The sequence below is a fragment of the Heterodontus francisci genome, chromosome 18 (genome assembly GCF_036365525.1).
Source record: "Heterodontus francisci isolate sHetFra1 chromosome 18, sHetFra1.hap1, whole genome shotgun sequence".
In the NCBI taxonomy this organism is placed as follows: domain Eukaryota; kingdom Metazoa; phylum Chordata; class Chondrichthyes; order Heterodontiformes; family Heterodontidae; genus Heterodontus; species Heterodontus francisci.
Genome location: NC_090388.1, coordinates 35,353,460 through 35,374,749, shown reverse-complemented (window position 1 = coordinate 35,374,749; position 21,290 = coordinate 35,353,460). Strand labels below are relative to the sequence as shown.

The 21,290-nt window shown below is 41.6% G+C and overlaps 1 protein-coding gene across 8 annotated transcripts in view; it reads right to left on the bottom strand.

Moving 5' to 3' along the window:
- Positions 1-21,290, bottom strand: part of si:ch211-272n13.3 (ankyrin repeat domain-containing protein 26) — a 260,148-nt gene that overhangs the window by 84,480 nt on the left and 154,378 nt on the right. For 7 of the 8 annotated variants that reach the window (XR_010976854.1, XR_010976855.1, XM_068050524.1 and 4 more), the window contains 5 exons: positions 17,455-17,596; positions 16,448-16,661; positions 13,998-14,181; positions 10,697-10,831; positions 6,815-7,783 (listed from right to left, as the gene is read on the bottom strand). Coding sequence is in view for 6 of the 8 variants with exons in the window: in XM_068050524.1 (XP_067906625.1) it covers positions 6,815-7,783; positions 10,697-10,831; positions 13,998-14,181; positions 16,448-16,661; positions 17,455-17,596 (1,644 nt within the window). In the remaining 2 variants the exon portion in view is untranslated. The remainder of the gene's footprint in view (positions 1-6,814; positions 7,784-10,696; positions 10,832-13,997; positions 14,182-16,447; positions 16,662-17,454; positions 17,597-21,290) is intronic. The other variant, XM_068050522.1, reaches the window with a different exon arrangement.

Below are 21,290 nucleotides of genomic sequence, written 5' to 3'. Positions count from 1 at the left end.
AGGATATCGAGTTGGTAGCTTAGCTCAGGATTAAATATGGGACCAAGAGTGCTCACCATGTGGTTCAGTCTGAGACAATGAGCTGAGATGAGGGAGCTGGAATCAGTGGTGACTTTTGAGTTAGGGGTTAAAGACAGTAACTTCAGTCTTTCTAATGTTTAACTGGAGTAAGTTGCAGATCATCCAAGATTGAATATTGAATAAGCAGTCCTACAACAGGGACAGTAAACCAGTTGAGGGGGCTGGTGGACAGGTAGAGTAGGTATCACCAGAACACATGTGAAAGCTGATCCCATATTTGTTGGACGATGTTGCCAAAACATTGCAGATGAGGAAGAGGGAGCAAAGGTCTAATCCTTGGGATACATTGGAGGTAATGTTAGCTACCTTATCACATTCTTATGTGGCCTTGGGATTCTGCTCCCACAACTACAAAGTGATCTATGACCTTATTAGATACAAACAAATCACTGGCAATATGACACTAGTAATCATCAACACCTCATCCATCTGCAAGAACACTGAATTCAACAATTTCAAATCATAACCACTTTTTGCTTTTGCAAGAATGATGCAGCTACACTTATTAATCCAATCCATTACTTTAACCCAAAATTATTATCCAATAAATAGATCTCATGGACTACACTTCTCTCTCCATAGATGCCGCCTGACCTGCTAATTATTTCCAGCATTTTCTGTTTTTATTCGAGAACTTAGGTAGATTGTAAAAGTAAGACAAGGGAATATGGGTTCAAGCTACTAAGTGAATCTCAGACTGCTAGCAGGAAATAAGGCACTGAAAAAAAAATGAAAGAGATGGTGGATGAGGGCAATGCAGTTCCTGTAGTATATATGAACTTCCAAAAGGTGTTTGATAAAGTAGCACAACAAAGTTGTTAGCAAAATTGAAGCCCATGCAATAAAAGGGGAAGCAGCAGCATGGTTACAAGGAATAGAAAACAGAGTTGTGAATGGCTGTTTTTTGGACTGGAGGAAGGCATAAAGTTGTGTTCTGCAGTGTTCAATACCAGGACCACTGCTGTTTTTGATATACATTAATGACCTGGATTTGGAGGGGGGGGGGGGGGCGGGGGGTTGCGGCGGGAGGTACAGGGCACAATTGTGAAATATGCAGATAACATGAAACTTGGAAATATAGTAAACAGTGATAAAGATAGTAATAGACTTCAAAAGGACATAAACAGACTGGTAGAATGAGCAGTTACAGGCAGATGAAATTTAACACAGAAAAATGTGAAATGATACATTTTGGTAGGAGACCTGAGGAAAGACAGACAGAACTACATTTCTAATGCGACTATCAAAACCTCAGAACGTCCCAAAGTGCTTTACAACCAATTAAGTATTTTTGAAGTGTAGTCACTTTTGTAATGTAGGAAATACAGCAGCCAATTTGTGCACAGCAACCTCCCAAAAACAGTAATGAGATAATTACTAGATAATCTGTTTTATATATGTTGATTGAGGGATAAAAATTAGCCAGGACACCACAAATAACTCCCCTGCTCTTCTGAGACAACAGATGAGGCCACAGTTTAAAGTCTCATCTGAAAGATGGCATTTTCAAAACTGCAGCGCTCCCTCACTACTGCACTGAATAGTCAGCCTAGATTTTGTGCTCAACTCTCTGGAGTGGGACTTGAACCTCTCCAAAGCCAGAAGAGAGACAATACAAGTTAAATGGTACAATTTTAAAGCATGTGCATGAACAGGGACACCTAGGGGTGTTTGTGCACAACTCTTTGAAGGTGGTTGGACAGTCTAACAAAGCATATGGGATTCTAAGTTATATAAATAGAGGCATGACAGCACAAAAGCTAGGAAGTTATGCTGAACCTATATAAAATACTAGCTTGGCCCCAACTGGAATCTGTGTCCAATTCTAGGCACCACACTTTAGGAAGGCACTAAAGGCATTGGAGAGAAATTTACTAGAATATATTCATACGAAGATATGAATTAAGAGCAGGAGCAAGCCATTTGGACCTTGAGCCTACTTTGCCATGGCTGATCTGAATGTAGCCTCAACTCCACTTTCCTGTCTGCCCCCCCCCCCCCCCCCCATATCTATCAATAATCTATCTAACTCAGCCTTGAATGGTTCCAAAGATGAGGGATTAGTGTCTTGATAGACTGGAGAAGCTGGGAGTGTTTTCCTTAGAGCAAGAGGAGGACAAGAAAAGATTTGATAGAGGCGTTTAAAAATAGGAAGGGTTTAGACAGACTAAGCAAAGAGAAATCTTTCCAGTGGTTAAAGAGTTGATAATCAGAGGGCACAGATTTAAGGTAATTGGCAAAAGAACCAAAGGCAACATGAGGAAAAACATTTTTACGCAAAGAGTGGTTAGGATCTGGAATACACTGCCTGACAGGGTGGTGGATACAGATTCAATAATGACCTTCAAAAGGGAATTGGATAAATACTTGGAGGAAAAAATGCATGGATATGTGGAAAGAGCAGGGGGGAGTGAGGTTAACTGGACTGCTCTTCAAAGATCTGGCACAGACTTGATGGGCCTCCTTCAGCGCTGTATGATCTTAACCCATGGGAATGGACTCTTGGATACAGCAGTGAAAGCAAAAATCGTGGCATCAGTTTTGAAGAAATTCAATGCTGCAATGGGTAGGATGATTCTAGATGGATGGATGAACTAAGATGGCCCAAATAGCCTTCTCTTCATCAGTAATTGCCTTGTAGCAAGACTTCTATCAGGTTCCCCTACAGTACTGCAAGCATAATAAAGATGCCTAATATTGATGTGATTATACATTTTAGTTTGGAAAGTAGTGGAAAGGGCCACTGGATTCCAGATGCAATTTAATACCAACCAGTATGAGATAATGTATTTTAGAAAGGAAAATATGGAATGAGTGTTTAAAACTCATGGAAAGATGCTGCATGGTATGGAGGAACAGATAACTAATGGTGCAAATAAATTACACCTTTAATTGCAAATAGATAAAGCCATAACAAGAAGCCATACAGAATTTTGGGTTTAAAAACTGGATCACGGAGGACAAAAACAAAGAGGTAATGATAAACTGTAAAAGACAATGGTTAAGACAGAGATTCAGGATTATGGATGGATAACAGGGCAGTGATAGCAGTTTTAGATTGCTCACCTAAACAGCCTATACAGATATCATGGCCAAATGGTCTCTTTCTGTGCTGTGAATGTCTACAATTCTATATTTCAGTACATTCATCTTACAGTGCAACCTTGATCTCCACAGCTTTTGATGCAGCAATAAAAATCAGATTTTTTCCAGTTAAGACAAAGGTTCATAACAGAGGTAATTTTAACTGTACTCACCTGACAGATAAGCAATTTGCAAGGACAGAAGGATTGACTGTGATGATAGTGGCGGTTTTGAAAGGGAAATGAGTCAGTAACCTAGAGAAGGTAACTGTCCACAATATCAGTTAGCAAAGGACCAGGAAAGGAAGCTGGGTACTCAGCAACTTTAGAGGAATGGGGTCAAGGGACAGGTGAGTCTCATGGACAAAATGAGCTTGGAAATTGCGTAAGAGATATGGAAAAGAAAGAAAGACTTGCATTCTTATAGCACTTTTCATAACCCCCGGTCGTCTCAAAGTGCTTTACAACCAATGAAGTACTTTTGAAGTGTAGTTACTGTTGTATTGCAGGAAACAAGGCAGCCAATTTGCAGACAGCTAACTCCCACAAACAACGTGTTAATGACCAGATAATCCATTCCTGTGATGTTGATTGAGGGATAAATATTGGCCAGGACACTGGGGAAAACTCACCCGCTCTTCTTCAAAATAGTGCCATGTCCACCTGAGAGGGTTGTCGGGGCCTCGGTTTAACGTCTCATCTGAAAGACAGCACTTCCAACAATGCAGCACTCCCGCAATACTGCACTGGAGTGTCAGCCTTGATTTTTGTGCCCGAGTCCTGGAGTTAGGTCACCCCACAACCTCTTCTCTTCTTCCCTACTCTAAAGCTAGACCCCATCTCTCTCTCTCTCTTGTTTCTCTCCTCTTAGTGCGTCAAGCATGGCTCAGTTGAAAGCACTCTCGCCTCTGAGTCACAAGCCCCAGTCATACCAACAGGGAGTAGTTGAGGCCAACAGTATAAATTCATTAAAGGGCATGCTTGATAAGCATATGAGGGAGGAGGGAATAGAGTGTTATTCTGATGGAGTTAGATAAGGAAGGATGGGAGGAGGCTTGCGTGCAGCATTAGCACCGGATTGGACTGGTTGGGCCAAATGGCCTGTTTCTGTGCTGTATATTCTAAGTAATTCTATTCAAGAGGAGGAAGCAGCAAAAATAGCTGAATGGGTAGTCTCTATCTTAGTGACAAAGTGCATGAGCTCTTTCTATTTATATAATATAAAATAAAAACAAGAAATGCTGGAACCACTCAGCAGGTCTGGCAGCATCTGTGGAAAGAGAAGCAGAGTTAACGTTTCGGGTCAGTGACCCTTCTTCGGAACTCTTTGGCGTTCCGAAGAAGTCACTAACCCGGAACGTTAACTTTGTTTCTCTTTCCACAGATGCCATCAGACCTGCTGAGTGGTTCCAGCATTTCTTGTTTTTATTTCAGATTTCCAGCATCCACAGTATTTTGCTTGTATTTTAGTTCTTTCTATTTGTTGTTGGACAGGATGGTGGAGGAGGCCGGGAAGAAGGGTATAAGGAAGCAATGGTAGTAGAGAAAAGAAACCAAGGATTATCTTTGCTCTTCAGTAGAGTAGTGGGCAGTTTTGATAATAAAGAATGGGGCCTGGTCCAGATTGATGTGATTTAGCCAGCTTTAGTGATGGGTTTGAAGAGAAGATGAAGGGGATGTGGTAGTGAGGAATACAAGGAAGTGGACTAAGAAGGTTTTGCCAGTGATCAAGCCACTGGGAGTAGAAAGGCCATGAAAAATGGTGAGGTAGAAGGGGTGCCCATGAATAAGAGTAGTGGAGCTTATATTGAGGGAGAGTTTTAGTGGGTAGTGGATAAAGATCAAAGGGAGTGAAGATGGAGATTGAAACAACCATGAATGATTGCTCAGCATAGAGGCTCAGGGAGAAAACCGGGGTTGGATTGTTAGACTTTGGTAAAGGGTAAGTTGTTGCTACCTGTAAGCCAAGTTTTTGTCAAAAGCAGGATTATTGATGCAATCAACCATGAGATCATGGCTGGCATGGGCCATGTTAGCCAGTAAATGGATATTCTTGAGGTAAATACAGAGGGATAGTTATTCATTGTCATCGTCCAAGGCTGCTGTGGTGTGTGGGGTGAGCAGGATGGGAAGGTTAGTGAGGTTTGCTGGGTGAGAATGTTAGCGAGGGAGGAGGATGGGGTCAGTTAAGGTTCCTGCTCACAAGGAGGCAGCAATGGCTGCTATGATAGGCCCTTTGGAGAATGCTGAGAGAATGCTATTTGCTTTTCCGGACTTCTTTCTCTTCTAAATCCTAAGCCTTATGTACACAATCCTACATCCTTTTATTGCTGCCCGTATACTCAATGTTTAGAAACCAAGTCTCACTCCAATATTTCCAACTGTGTAACCCATTTCTTTTCACAACCTTAGAACTGTGGAATTCATTATCGCCTTCAGTTTGCCCTTCTTCTCACAATTTACATCTTTAAAAAAAACTCAACAGCCAATCAGTATTTTAGTTCATTTGGTTTTATCTCCTATTTTTCCAACCTTGACGCTGTCCTTTAGCGTGGACCTTAAAATAGGCTTCTGTATAACAACAAAATCAGTAAAGGTTTGATTTAATTTCTGTACTCAGTAATTCTGCATTTTACAACACAACCAGAGGGCACCAGTTAGTGTTAAGTAGGTTTGAGCTTATTTACATCTAACAATGATAAACCAATGAAGGGCACCCCATCTTTGGGAAAGACAATAAATCAGACAAGTGCTATCTTGACTCAGTGGCAGTACTCTCACTTCTGAGTCACAAAGTCGTGTTCAGGCCTACTCCAGGGGATGTAAGCATATAAGCCAAAGTGACACTTCAGTGCAGTATTGAGAGTGTGCAACATTGTTGGGAATGCTGTTTTTCAAATGTGATATTAATCCACTCCTCTGCCTGCTCTGATGGACTTATAAAAATCCCATGCCACTGTTAGAAGAACACCAGGGAAGCTCTCCCTATGTTCATGTAAACATTTATCGCTCAAGTAACATCACCAAAACAGATTAACTGGCTATTTATCTCACTTGCTGTTTGCATAACACAGCTGTGTGCAAACTGGCTGTTGCTTATGACTACAAACAGAGATTATCTGCTGTAGGGACATGAAAGGTACTCTATAAATGCAATTTCTTTCTTTATATTTTCAGTTTGAAAGTTACCAACTCATACAACATTATTAAATTTATAATATGTGAAATAATTACTATGGAACACAACATTATACTCCTATCTGGAGAGATGACACCAAAACTCATCCAGACTATTACTCCAACTCAACTGTCCTTGAGTTTCCTTTTTTTGCCAGCTCTCAATAAGATTACTTGATGGAGTATGATAGCAGAGTATTCTATCCCAAGAAGAAAGAAAAGTAAAAAAACAAATCACCTTTGATCACAAAGTAGTACAATGACAGCAAAGCTAAAGAAGAAATAAAAATGGGTATTAGCAGAATGAGGAGGAATATTTTTTCTTCCAAACGTATATTGTTCCTTATTTATTTTAACGAAGTTTACTGTGGAAAGTTTTAATTTCACTATTAGTAGTAATCTAGCAAAATGGGAAAAAAATTCAAATTGACAGAAACAAAATTTAGTTATTGAAATGTTAGTCTCCAAAGTACCTCTCTTTCTATCTTCTCATTTTCAAACTTGCAGATTTGTTCTCTTTGTTCAATGGTCTTGCTCACCAGTTCCTTATTCCTCTCTTCCACCAAACTTATCTGCCGTTCACCATCTCTTCGAAGTTTAGAAAAGATGTCGCTGAAGCGATCCTGAACATCAGTGACTGCCTTTTCCTTCATAATACCTTTGTTTTGTGCATCTTCAAGCTGTTGCCGTAACAGCATGATTTCACTTTGCGCTTGGGCCAATCTCTCCTGCAAAGACTCCTGACGAACTGTAAATTTGCTTATCTGTTCTTTCTGCAATTGATTGGTGTGTTCTAGGTCATTTATACAAGCCTGAGATTGATTCAAACTCCTCTGCACACTCTCTAGCATAAGTTTTTTCTCAGCAAGAGAAAGTGTTGCATGATGAAGTTCATTATCGAGGTTATTGGCCTTTGCTTCCTCTTTACTTAATTTCTGTGACAAGCTGTTATTAGTCTCACGGAGACTGGAAATTTCATAGTTCCGTTTTTCATCTAAATGGAGCCACTCATCATGTTTCTTTTGAAGAATTTGTTCAGATTCACATTTAGCTGTCTGACTCCGTTCCAGCTCCTGAAGTGCTACGTTCAACCGTGAACGGATAGCTTCCATCTCGGTTTCTAATTTTTCTTTATTTTGCTTCTCATGTTCAAGTCTGGAAGCCAACATCGATGTTTCAGTCTTCAGTGTACTCAGTTGACCATTATACTGCAAAGCTGTGTGAGTTAAAGCTTCTTCATTAAATTTCAAATCCTTTTTTGTGTCATCCAGCTTTTCTTTTAATGTCTCAATCTGCTCCAGATATTTTCCCTGTTCTTCCCGATTCCGTTCACGCACACGATCTAATTCAAGTTTGAGCACAGTAATTTCATCCTGCAGTGAACGATTTTGTTGCATAACATCATTTTCATGGTCGTTAGCATCACAAAGATGAGGAACAGCCTTCAAAACAAAGAAGGATATAATGGCAACACAAAAAGCGAATGTCAACATTACAAATGGAGTTAAGTAAACTTTTGTTTTAAAGGAGTAAAGAATCATCCACCCCTTTCAATTTTTCTTCATCCCATCCATTGATCTGCTGCAAGATCTCAGCCAGTACTGCTTTGTAACTGACCTCTAAAAGGTGAGTAGAAACAATCAATAATGCAATCGTGTTTGATGTAGTGCAACAATGCATGAATATACTAGCTAGTTGATGTTTATTTACAGGATCTATATGTTCGCCACCATGTACAATCTTCATTAGATCATCTTAAAAATGTAACTGATAGTTTAAGAAGTCATCCTAGAGAAATGTTAAAGATCTGTTAGAGGATATAAAGATATTCTTAACAAAATATTGGCTGAAATAAAGAACTGTCAGCAATTTATGATATCTGGAGGACAGGTAATAAAAATCTAAATACATAGTAAACAGGAAAATTTACAAGATCTGTTGCTACAGATAGCCTTAGTGCAAGAGGCTTAAAGGGACCGGAATTCTTAAAGTGCACCCAGGAGAGCTTTTTGAGCCAGCATGTAGAAAGTCCTGCAAGAGAAGGGGTGGTACTGGACCTAATCCTAGGGAATGAAGCCGGACAAGTGGTAGAAGTGTCAGAGGGGGAGTATTTCGGGGATAATGATCATAGCGGGCTTGAAAGTGGATACATCCCCAGGTCCAGATGAGATGTATCCCAGGCTGTTATGTGAGGCAAGGGAGGAGATAGCAGGGGCTCTGACACAAATTTTCAAATCCTCTCTGGGCACAGGAGAAGTGCCAGAGGACTGGAGGCCAGCAAATGTGGTACCATTATTCAAGAAGGATAGTAGGGATAAAACAGGCCAGTGAGTCTAACATCAGTGGTAGGAAAACTATTGGAAAAAATTCTGAGGGACAAGGTGATGGTCGAAGGTTGTTTTTGCGAGTGGAAGCCTGTGACCAGTGGTGTACCGCAGGGATCAGTGCTGGGACCATTGCTGTTTGTAGAGTACATTAATGATTTAGATGTAAATATAGGAGGTATGATCAGTAAGTTCACAGATGACACAAAAATTGGTGGTGTCGTAAACAGTGAGGAGGAAAGCCTTAGATTACAAGACAATATAGATGGGCTGGTAAGATGGGCGGAGCAGTGGCAAATGGAATTTAATCCCGAGAAGTGTGAGGTGATGCACTTTGGGAGGACTAACAAGGCAAGGGAATATACAATGGACAGTAGGACTCTAGGAAGTAGAGAGTCAGAGGCACCTTGGTGTACTTGTCCATAGATCACTGAAAGCAGCAGCACAGGTAGATAAGGTGGTTAGGAAGGCATATGGGATACTTGCCTTTATTAGCCACGGCATAGAATATAAGAGCAGGGAGGTTATGATGGAGCTGTATAAAACGCTAGTTAGGCAACAGTTGGAGTACTGTGTACAGTTCTGCTCGCCACATTATGGAAAGGATGTGATTGCACTGGAGAGGGTGCACAGGATATTCTCCAGGATGTTGCCTGGGCTGAAGCATTTCTGCTAAGAAGAGAGACTGGGTTGTTTTCCTTAGAGCAGAGAAGGCTGAGGGGGGACCTGATTGAGGTATACAAAATTATGAGGGGCATAGATAGGGTGGACAGGAAGAAACTTTTTCCCTTAGCAGAGGTGTCAATAACCAGGGGGCATAGATTTAAGGTAAGGGGCAGGAGGTTTAGAGGGGAGTTGAGGAAAAGAAATTTCACTCAGAGGGTGGCTGGAATTTGTAACACACTGCTTGAAGGGGTGGCAGAGGCAGGAACCCTCACAACATTTAAGAAGTCATAGTCATAGACAGATAAAGAACTGAAACAGGCCCTGCGGCCCACTGAGTCTGTGCCGATCATCAACCACCCATTTATACTAATCCTACATTAATCCCATATTCCCTACCACATCCCCACCATTCTCCTACCACCTACCTACACTAGGGGCAATTTACAATGGCCAATTTACCTATCAATCTGCAAGTCTTTGGCTGTGGGAGGAAACCGGAGCACCCCGCGGAAACCCACACGGTCCCAGGGAGAACTTGCAAACTCCGCACAGGCAGTACCCAGAACCGAACCTGAGTTGCTGGAGCTGTGAGGCTGCGGTGCTAACCACTGCGCCACTATGCTGCCCCATGAAACGCCATAGCATGCAAGACTATGAGCCAAGTGCTGGAAAATGGAATTAGAATAGATAGACTTGATGGCCGGTGCGGACACGGTGGGCCGAAGGACCTGTTTCAGTGCTATATAACTATGACTCAAAGCAAGCAAGTTAAGGTAACAAGTAAATAGCAAGACAAATAGTAACATATGGATGGATTACAATAAAATCTAACTTACAAATTGCAGCCAAAGTTAATATATGAATGTATAGAATTGCAATTTTATGCTCCAAATTTTACATTAATATTTCTAGACTTAAATTCAGTCTTTGTAACACAATTGTGGTTGATTTGTTACAACTTAATAGGATTTTCTTCTGCTACCTTTTGCTGAAACTTTCAAGAAAACAATGAAGAAAGCAAAACCACTCTATACACTTTGACACACTCTGAGAAGGTAACAGTAGTTTGCTTTTTAGGGGTAAAATGAATACGTTTTCCATTGGATTCACAAAAAGTTAATCCATGAAGTTAAAATTGAGGCTTCTACCAAATGTGCATCAGTTAGCATGCAGTACAAGATTATTTACAGAGGACAGATTCTCAGGTAGAACATGATATAGATTTTTCTCACTGCTTCCAGATTTTTCCACTGATGTGGATTAGTGTTCATAAAAAAATACATGATTCAATATTCAGTAAAATAAATTAACTTCGCCTAAAGCATGTTTAATTTGCAGGTAGTTTTGTACTCATTGTTTACATACCTCCACATTTTTTACAGTTTTCTTGTTTTCCTCTTCAATCTCACGCTGTCTGTGCAGATGGTTGTTGAGAATTTCTTTATGCACAGCTTGTTCCTGGTTGAGCTGCCTCTGTAATGCATTTTGTTCTTCATTAAGCTAAACATGTTAAACAAAGTTTAATTAATGCTTTGTCAAAAAAAATTGAATTACTTCATAATTAATACTTTAAATATGATTCAGTAATAATTATTTGGGGCCAGTGCCCTTTGAGTAAGCACTGAACAGATTTTACTTTCCTCAATGCTTGAATGCTTTTACCTGCCCCAATTAATGAGTAACATATCAATGACTATTTAAATTTTCCAAAATTAAACCTAATCAAATTTCAGGATCAAGTTGTATAGGCTTCCATTACAGTGCAATCTTTGCATTTCTTTGTATTAGCCAAGTAATGCTAAACAGTAGTCCATGTTTGAAAGAGAGGATTTAATTCATTGCAATTACATGGTACCTTTAACATAGAAATATATGACACTTGACAGGCAAAGACCTATCAATATACCTCAGGGTTGCCTTTCAACATTCCCTGTCCCAATAGTATACATGCTGCTTTCACCTCGTCATCAATGCAAGAGATTGAGGAAACACTACTGGAAAGCAAGGATATCCTGGCTCTTTCATTCTCTACAACCGGGCGGCATAGTGGTGCAGTAGTTAGCAAAGCAGCCTCACTGCTCCAGCAACCCAGGTTCGGTTCTGGGTACTACCTATGCGGAGTTTGCAAGTTCTCCCTGTGACCGCGTGGGTTTCCGCCGGGTGCTCCAGTTTCCTCCCACAGCCAAAGACTTGCAGGTTGATAGGTAAATTGGCCATTGTAAATTGCCCCTAGTGTAGGTAGGTGGTAGGAGAATGGTGGGGATGTGGTAGGGAATATGGGATTAATGTAGGATTAGTATAAATGGGTGGTTGTTGGTTGGCACAGACTCGGTGGGCCGAAGGGCCTGTTTCAGTGCTGTAACTCTCTATGATTCTATGGCCCATTAATACAAGTAAGTGCTAAATTTTAAGGCATAGGTAGTGTTATGGCCAGATGAGGAGGGGTCTCAGGCTCCTCTCTTGCCCTTCCTCTTATTTGACCGCAACAGGGTTTATTCTTTTAAACAGTGGTCATGCTTACCACCTCTGTGAGTGTTTTACTTTTTCCATTACTGTGATCTTGAAAGAGCCGATTGGACAGGTTTTCTTGAGTTTAAACACGAAAGAGGTAAATTTATTATACTTAATAACCTAACCCCGATTTTAAAATAAAAAATAAGCTCCACATTCACGCAGGAATCACATACACACTCACATGGATTTCAAAGTGGAAATTAGGTTTTTGGTTGGATTAAAGTCCAAAATAAATAAAAGTTAAATGCACAGTTTGTGGTTGGATGATTCGGTGGTTGTCTGATTGGAATTGTACTCTTGAATTTGTTGGTAGGTCAAAGTGCACTCTGTGGATGGCCTGCTTTGCTCAGGGTTGTCTTGAAGGCAGACTGGTAGGTGGTCCTCTTCCTCTGGTCTCTGGCTGTAGTAGTCTGCAGGCATGGAGGGTCCACAGTCGCAGACAGTTTTCAAACTTGATGATCTCTGGAGAGGGAGAGAGAAAGGGAGGAACACAGCTTTCTCTGCTGCTACTCACTCAGTTACTGCTTGTCTCTGCTGTGTGTAACAAAACTCTCAGTTTTTTCAAAGATGGACAGCGGTCATATGGTTTGCTTAATCCCCTTTGTTTTAATGAAGTCCAAAGTCAAAAACCCAAACGCTCTCTCAGGTGGTGTTGTCAATGTTTACCCTCTGGAGGGATGTCTCCACTTATGAATGCCTCGAGATGACTTTGAATGTTCCACTAACGAGGATGATCTGGATAATCTACTCAGTTAGCCAAAGCATTGTTCTGGCTGGGCTTCTTGTTAGACTTTTGTCTCCGGTTGGGGCCTTGGAATATGCAAAGGTGTTTCAGATGCAAATTGCACTGGCCATCTTGGTTGCCAGTTTTTTTTTAAGTCAACAGTAAGATTTTCTCCATTAAAAGTCTAATGTAAGTTTCCAATCAATGAATTAATGTTTCTCATTTGGCATATCGGGTTTTCTTGACAGCATGCTAGAATAATTTCACCACCCAATAGGATCCTCTGAACCTTTTTTGATGTAACAGCAAGAACAGGAGAGCAGTGTTTGGTTCATCAAGGAAGTGAAGGAAGATTACAACACATAATGAGCAGCAATTGGGAGGGTTGCAGGTTAACAGCCTGCTTTAGCATGATTATCAGGAGCACAAGAAATAGGAGCAGGAGTAAACCATATGGGCCATGGAGCCTGCTCCGCCATTCAATACGATCACGGCTGATCTTAGGCTTCAACTCCACTTTCCCACCCGCTCGCCATATCTCTGGATTCCCTTAGACACCAAAAAACTGTCTATCCAAGCCTTAAATGTATTCAATGATTGAGCATCGACAACCCACTGGGGTAGAGAATTCCAAAGATTCACAACCCTTTGAGCGAAGTAATTTCTCCTCAATTTATGAGTGCAATATATCCTTTCTTAAATGTGGAGACCAAAATTGCACACAGTACTCCAGAGATGGTCTCACCAAAACCCTGTACAATTGTAGCAAAACTTCATTATTTCTGTACTCCAATTCCCTTGCAATAAAGGCTACCATGCCATTTGCCTTCCTAATTGCTTGCCAACTTTCTGCATTCCTCATGTAATGCTTAGCCTGATTTAAGGAAAGCATAATTTCTTTAAAAATCCATTAAATTATTTATCTTTTTAAGATAATGTACATTTTCAAATAAAGAGAGATCATACAGGGAGGTGTAGGAGACATTGTATGGAGCTGGAGATGGCCATGTACTCAAGGCCTTTAGAGAAGAAAGGAAGCATAGGTAGGACAGTAGTTAGATTTAGAATTTAAAAAAAAAAATAAGGATGGATAAGGGAAGTGATGAAGGCGATCTTGAGACACTTAGAATGTCAGAAAGCATTGTGTCCAGGAAAGGCAGCTGAGTGGATGAGAGGGGATCAAGGGAACAACAGGTGGTACTGTAACCTGGGGTTTATGTATAAAATACATCAATTAAAGCACATTTTAAAAAAATATTAAAAAAGAAAATGTTAGCCCATTTAGAAGAATTTTGTTTCGTACCAATGAGAAAGGAACAACATTTCATTTTCATATGTATGCAAGTACTTTGCACCAAAGTTTTTCATTGAGACAAAATTTATGAGTCTTATTAGTTCACATCATTACTATGAAACAAGGCTGATAACCTGTTCTATATTGCTGACCAATGATTTCCTTTCCATCTCCATGTTTCTTATTATCAGTTCCAATTCTTGTTTTGCTTTCATCTCCTTACAGTATTGCAGCTCCTTTTTTTGCAGTTGTTCACGGCTCTTTTCATACAACATTTCAGCAATCTTCCGTTTCTCCTCTTCTTGTTTCATACTAAATCTTTATTTTAAAAAAAGACATTAATGGCCACAAGATAAAAGAACCATCATGTAGAATAATACCCAAACAATTTGCAAATTCCATCAGATTTTTTTTGTGTACATTATACCATGAATATCATCAAGAATTTTTCAAATTAAGCTTTTTCTTAAGCTTTCTATACTGGATCCCACTTTGATTTCACTACCACCTCTCTTCGAGGATGACCTAAAAGCTTGAAAAACAATGCTATTTCACAAAACTATATGTTACAAATACTGGAGAATATTACGGTCTTATTAATGAGCCAAGATAACAGGTTAGTTTCTCCTCTACACTTCAGATTGACTAATATCCAGATTCATTACCAGGCTAGCCTGTTTTTTCTTCTTTGTTACTCGCAGACTACTTTTGTGTGTAAGAGATTGCGTTGCTTTTGGACGAGGCTTGACATCAGGCGTTAAAATAATCTGTTTTCATTTTATATCTATTTCAATATTATTTGCTAAATCATTTTGATACAACTATGGATATAAATGATAGACACTGGAATTATGTTTTAGAATGTTACAATGAAGGAAAAAAGAAACAAACTTTAATTTACATCACACCTTCTCATGTCCTCAAGGTTGTCCCAAAGTACTGCTCAAGCAGTGAAGCATTTTATTTTTAAGTGCCTTGTTGTATAGGCAATCATGGCAGCCAGTTTGCACATAGCAAAATGTTAAACAAAAAATGAGATGAAAGACCAGTTAATCTGTTTTGGTGGTGCTGGTTGAGGTTAAGAATATTGTTCAGGACAAGTAATTGAACTACTTGTTGCATGTATCTGCCCACAAACTGGCAGGTTGCTACTGCAGAATTTACTGGGACAAAAATAGCATGTGGTGATCCACTGGAACAGATCTTCACCCAATCTTCCAGTTGATATGGCCACTTTAAACCCAAAAAATCAAGAATCATCAGTTGGAAAAGCTAGTCCAACATATGTAGGTAGCTGAGAATGTCAAGGTTTCTACATGAATTAATTAACGTGTGTTTATAGATGGAAAATGTTGCAGATTAGAGCACATTAAGACGATCCTTGATTTTAAGTAGCACGAAGGAGTTTTAGCTGTTTAACTGTCATGAATCCTGGAATATAGTCTAAATAATAGCTCTCCAAAGATCCAACACCCCAAGATGCAACAGCTTTTGAGGATTTGTTCTGAAATAATAGTAAGTGGGAGAGGAGCTAAAGGTGTACAGAAGATGTTAGGCTTGGCTCAATAATAGCATTCTTGCCCGAGTCAAAAAGTCATAGGCTTAAACCCCAATCCACAGACTTGAGAACATAACCTAGGCCGATATTTCAGTGCAGTAGCAAGGGATAGGGTGTGTTGGAGGCACTATTCAAAGAGCAGGTGAGCTCTTCAGTGTCTTGGCCCACATTTAACCCTCAACTATTCCTAAAAAATATTAGCTGGTCATTTGTCTCACTGCTCTTTGTGGGTTCTTGCTGTGTGCAAATTGCCTGGTACATTACAGCAGTAACTACATTTCAGAAGTCCTCATTAGCTGTAAAATGCTTTGGGACGTCTTCAAGACATGGAAAGCCCCATATAAAAGAAACTGCTTTCATAGATTTAAAAGGCATCTTGAATGATGCTTCACCCTCAGTGAGCTACTTTGCACAGGATGAATATGCACCAGAAAATCGTGGCGTTTTCTGTCCATTGAAATTAATAGATGAAATGGCCAGGCTTTCGATGCACATTTGTTGCATATGAGCCACTTTTCTGGGGGTGTGGATTCTTACATGTCAACCTTCATATTGCATTGCGTGCACTATGGCTAAACCAATACTAAATAATCCATTGATTCATCTCAGAGGATGAAAAATTGATAGCGATCCATATCCTACCTTGAATTGCAGCTTCTTCCAAGACAGAAAAAAAGTAACTATAGTATGCAGCAAATATTTTCCAGACGGTGAACTTTTATAATTAGTGACAAAAGTAGCATTAACTAGTTAAGGAAAGAGGTGGTGAAACATCTTATGGATGCAGATTTACATGAAACCAAAGATAATATGAAAGATATCAGCTGTATTTAGTAAGTATTGACAACAGCACACAAACTGAATGATCCTTTATAAGACCACAAGACGACTACCATGGCACTAATTTAGAGGGTTAACATTTTGTACTTTTGCCACAACCATTGGTTTTGGAAATGTATGAAAATTTAGTATTGGCCCATCAGAAGTAGAAAATTATATTTAAAAATAACATAAAACAGAACATACTTGACACTGTTAAAGTCAGTATCCCTCTCCATTTTCTGGCACTCCAGTTTGGATTTCATTTCTCTAGTTTTGTCCAGTGCTTTATGGAGCTCTTTTCGCTCATTCTCCAGATATTTCACTTTTTCTGAAAGCAAGGCATAGCGCTTCTTTTCTCGTTCAACTACTCGTTCGTACTCATGAACCATATTTTGGATTTTCAGTAAACTTACAGAGTCTGTCATTGGAAAAATTTCGCATTAAAAACTAAAATCAACTATTTAAGAATCCATTTTGAAAGAATGTACATTTCATTAAAGTACAATTAATTTATACCACTTACAATACGTTGCTTTTTTTAACATTTGTTCTTGGGATGTGAGCATCACTGGCAAGGCCAGCATTTATTGCCCATCCCTAATTGCCCTCGAGAAGGTGGCTGTAAGCCGCCGTCTTGAACTGCTGCAGTCCATCTGGTGTAGGTACACCCACCGTGCCGTTAGGGAGCTCGTTCCAGATTTCTGACCCAGTGACGATGAAGGAAAGGCGATACAGTTCAAAGTCATGATAGTGTGTGACTTGGAGGGGAACTTGCAGGTGGTGCTGTTCCCATGTGACTACTGCCCTTGTCCTTCTAGGTCGTAAAGATTGTGGGTTTGGAAGGTGCTGTTGAATGAGGCTTGGTGAGTTGCTGGGTACTCAGACGTTACAGAATTAAAATGTGAAATCAGGTTTGAGTTTCATCATGTGAACGTGTTGTTCAATAACTTCTTGCATTCTTATTACATACTTTGCCTATGTGATATTAATTTTTCAGTAATAAAGTCTACAGTATAGTTCAAAATTGACATTGGCAAGATATATTCTTATTGGTTTATTGAAAACAGTCATTATAATTACAGGAGAAAAGGAACAAAACTGAGAACTAACATCTGCCAGTTTGCATACAATACTGAAACAAACAGTAAAAGTCACCAATTGAAAGCAAAATGGGAGAAAAATAGAAAGGATTCTGGATTTATTTTCCTTACCTATTGCCTCTGCACCAAGCTGTGCAATTAACAATGGAGTATTCCTATAAGCAGAACTAGGGGATTCTGATCCATCTGTAGCAGTATCAGAGGACTGTGTGAGATCGTCCAGGTCATCAGAAATATTTACTGGCCTAGTGAACTAAAAACAGGCAAATAGGAAATATGGAATTGCCAACACTGCAGTAAAGTGTACTAATAAGTATAATAAAAAAACATAACATGTTGGAAACACTGATAAGGTCAGGCAGCAACTGTGAAGAGAGGACCAGAGTTAACATTTCAGGTTGATGACCTTTCATCAGAACTGGAAGATGTCAATAAACAGCTTTTAAGCAAGTGTTGAGCCAGAAAAAGGGGAGGGGACAGGAAAAGAACAGAAGTGATTAAATGGCAAGGGTGATGACGATGCAAGGCAAAATGAGGTGATAATAAAACAAGTAGAGAAACATGTCTTGTTACTTCGATATGTCTCATCATCTCATTTTGCACAGTTTCAAAATAAGGGGCCTCCCATTTAAGACAGAGATGAGGAGGAACCTCTTATCCCAGAAGGTCGTTAATCTTTGCAACTCTCTTCCCCAGAGAGTAGTGCAGACTGTCATTGAATATATTCAAGGCTGAGCTAGACAGATGTTTGATCTGCAAGGGAGCACAGGGTTATAGGGGGCAGGAAGGAAGGTGGAGTTAAAGCCACAATCAGATCAGCTGTGATCTTATTGAATAGTGGAGCAGGCTCGAGGGGCCAAATGACCTATTCCTACTCCGCTTTCTTATGTTCTTATTAGCATTGCATCGCCAGGAGAGTTGTGAAACACTTTATCTTTGCCATTGTGGGAGAAGAGAACTCATAATGCAAGAGGGCGGAGAAGGACAGGTGGTGGTGTGCCCTTCCTCACAATGATATTGCAGATGGAGGAGGAGGCAATGAAAATTGCCAGGGTGGCAGTAGGACAAGGTGGGTGTCGAGCCCAGAGCAAGCCAGAGATGCAATGGTTGCAGATGCGAATCTTTCTCAGTTGTCTTTTCAGTGATGGCTCTGTGGTCCATGATGACCATATGAAGCTCTGGAGCATGTACAGGCAGGAAGAAAGGGGAGCTTAGGGAGGTTGTTAACTGTACTCATCTCTCCTGCAGAACCAGCGATGGAGGTGGCGCAGCAGAGGGCATCGAAGCCAGCAGAGACCTCAGAGGAAGACCTCCACCAGCGCAGATACTTTCAGGTCAGTGGGACACGACGCACTGTTAGAATGGGAGGCACCAGGGGTTAGCACGGCACACACATGGAAGCAGGTGTCACAGGTAAATGACAGCTGTGGCTGGTCCCCATCAGAGGAGTGAAGACAGGACCAGCAATGCTGGCTTCACACAGATGCTGAGCCTCAGGGGTCATCAGTGAAGTGGGTGCTTATAAAGTAGCAGCAGGAAATGTGTGGGCATTTACCAGAGTTGCCAGATGCTGTTTGCTCCCATGCATGCATGATGGCGGAGTACATCCATGCCATGACTGGCAGCATGTCCCTGGCTTATGAGCGCATGGCCCCCTTGATTGAGCGAATGGTGACCCTCGTGGAGAGCCACAGGCAGCAGGCCACCAAGTGGATACAGGAGGTGTGCATCAGCCTCTACAGTATCGGGTCAGCCTTGAGCAGTGTTGAGCGTTGGCGTGATGCCTCAGAGATGCATGGATCCGTTGCCAGGTGGCAGTCTGTGCCTGGTAAACAAGGGAGTGCAGGTGGGCCATGAATGAATGACTGAAGGTGATGCTCAAGGTGCCTTCAACTTTGATGGTGGCCCCTCTGACCGTGACACATATGCTGCTTGCAGCCCTTATGATAGAGTGCAAATGCAGGTGACCCAGCCTGTGCCGGGCCCCTCAAGGGCTCCGCAATCCAGAGGTCATCCGCCGAGGGCATTGAATGTACCGGAGTAGCAGGGCCATCAAGCTGTCCCTACATCAGTTCCAGCCACAGGAAGAGCACAATGTAGAAACATCTGGAATTGAACACGCAAACACGCCTAGTTGCACAAGGGGGTTTCACGGTGTCTCTGATTGTTCACCGCCACATGTTTTATGCCTTACTTCAACATCTCGTGTGATTCCTACTCCCCCAGGGGGCCATGACCAGATGTAGTGGCATGGAGTTAGTCCATGATAGGGATGCTGGTGATTGTAGGGTAAGGATGGAAGGATGGATGATGGATTTGAGATGGGCTCCTCAAGGAGCCCATGACATTGTCAGGATTACTGTAGGGTTAGTATAAATGGGTGGTTGTTGGTTGGCACAGACTCGGTGGGCCAAAGGGCCTGTTTCAGTGCTGTATCTCTAAAAAATAGCACGGCATTGCAGACCACCAGGACATCCACTGGGAGGCAACTGGCTTTTGTCCACTGGTGGCATGGGGAGTCTTAGCTGAATCTAATGTGGATGAGGGAGCTGTGGGTTTCCCTTGCACACGTCAACGGCCGTGGTCATCGGCGTCTCCTGTGCATGGCCACTGGCCGCCGAGCCAGCTCCGCTTCCCCCTCATCCTCCTCATTGGAGGAGACAGCGCGCTCAAGAGAATCATCTGGCCCCGGTTCAACTCCTCGCTGCTGGGCCAGGTTGTACTGAATGCACACGGTAGATCACTGAGGGCCCATACTGGAGGTATAAACATCTGATGCGCATTTTCAGAAGGCCAATTGCCTGATCAATGGTCACTCTTGTAGTTAGATAGCTGCGGTTGCATGTTTCTTCCCCTTTGGTATTGGGGTTCCGCACTGGAGCATCCATGTCCTCAGTATAACGTGTCACCAAGGTTGCATCCACAAAGGCTTTCCGGTGGAGTGAACAAGTGAGGCACCTGGGATTGCCTCACAATGAAAGAGTCATGGCAGCTTCCCAGGAACCTGGCACACACTTGCAGCATCCTTTTGTGGTGGCTGCACACAATCTGCACTATGAGGGAGTGAAACCCCTTCCTGTTGACGAAAGCACCTCGCTGCTCTGAGAGCGCTTTGATGGCCGCATGCGTGCAGTCTATGACCTCCTGGACCTGAGGGAATCCTGCCTTGCTGCCAAAGCTGATTGCCCTCTCGGTTTGACTCGCATTATTGATCCAAACGCTTATGTATTCCCCTGCCCTCACAAACAAGGCATCCATCACCTGCTTTGTGCAATGACTGGCTGAAGATTGCAAGATCCCACAAATATCCCCAGCTGATCCCTAGAACGATTCTGTAGCAAACAAATTGCGCACCATAGTTACTTTCATTGACGTATGAGGAGAGAATGAGTCGGTTAGGATTATATTCGCTGGAGTTCAGAAGACTGAGGGGGGGGGGGGGGGGGATCTCATAGAAACCTATTAAATTCTAACAGGACTTGACAGGGTTGATGCAGGAAGGATGTTCACGATGGTGGGGGAATCCAGAACCAGGGGTCGTAGTCTCAGGATACGGGGTAAACCTTTCAGGACTGAGATGAGGAGAAATTACTTCACCCAGAGAGTGGTGAGCCTCTGGAATTCGCTACCACAGAAAGCAGTTGAGGCCAAAACATTGTATACTTTTAAGAAGGAGTTAGATATAGCTCTTGGGTTTAAAGGGATCAAAGGATATGGGGGGAAAGCGGGAACAGGTTACTGAGTTGGATGGTCAGCCACGATCATAATGAATGGTGGTGCAGGCTTGAAGGGCCAAATGGCCTACTCCTGCTCCTGTTTTCTATGTTTCATTGCCATATGCAATGTGTGTTCACCAAATGCCAGTGGCCTCAACTCCTCCCCCAACATGCTGTATAGCTCAGCGACAACTTGTCTTGATAAGTGGAGTCTTTCGAGACACTGGCACA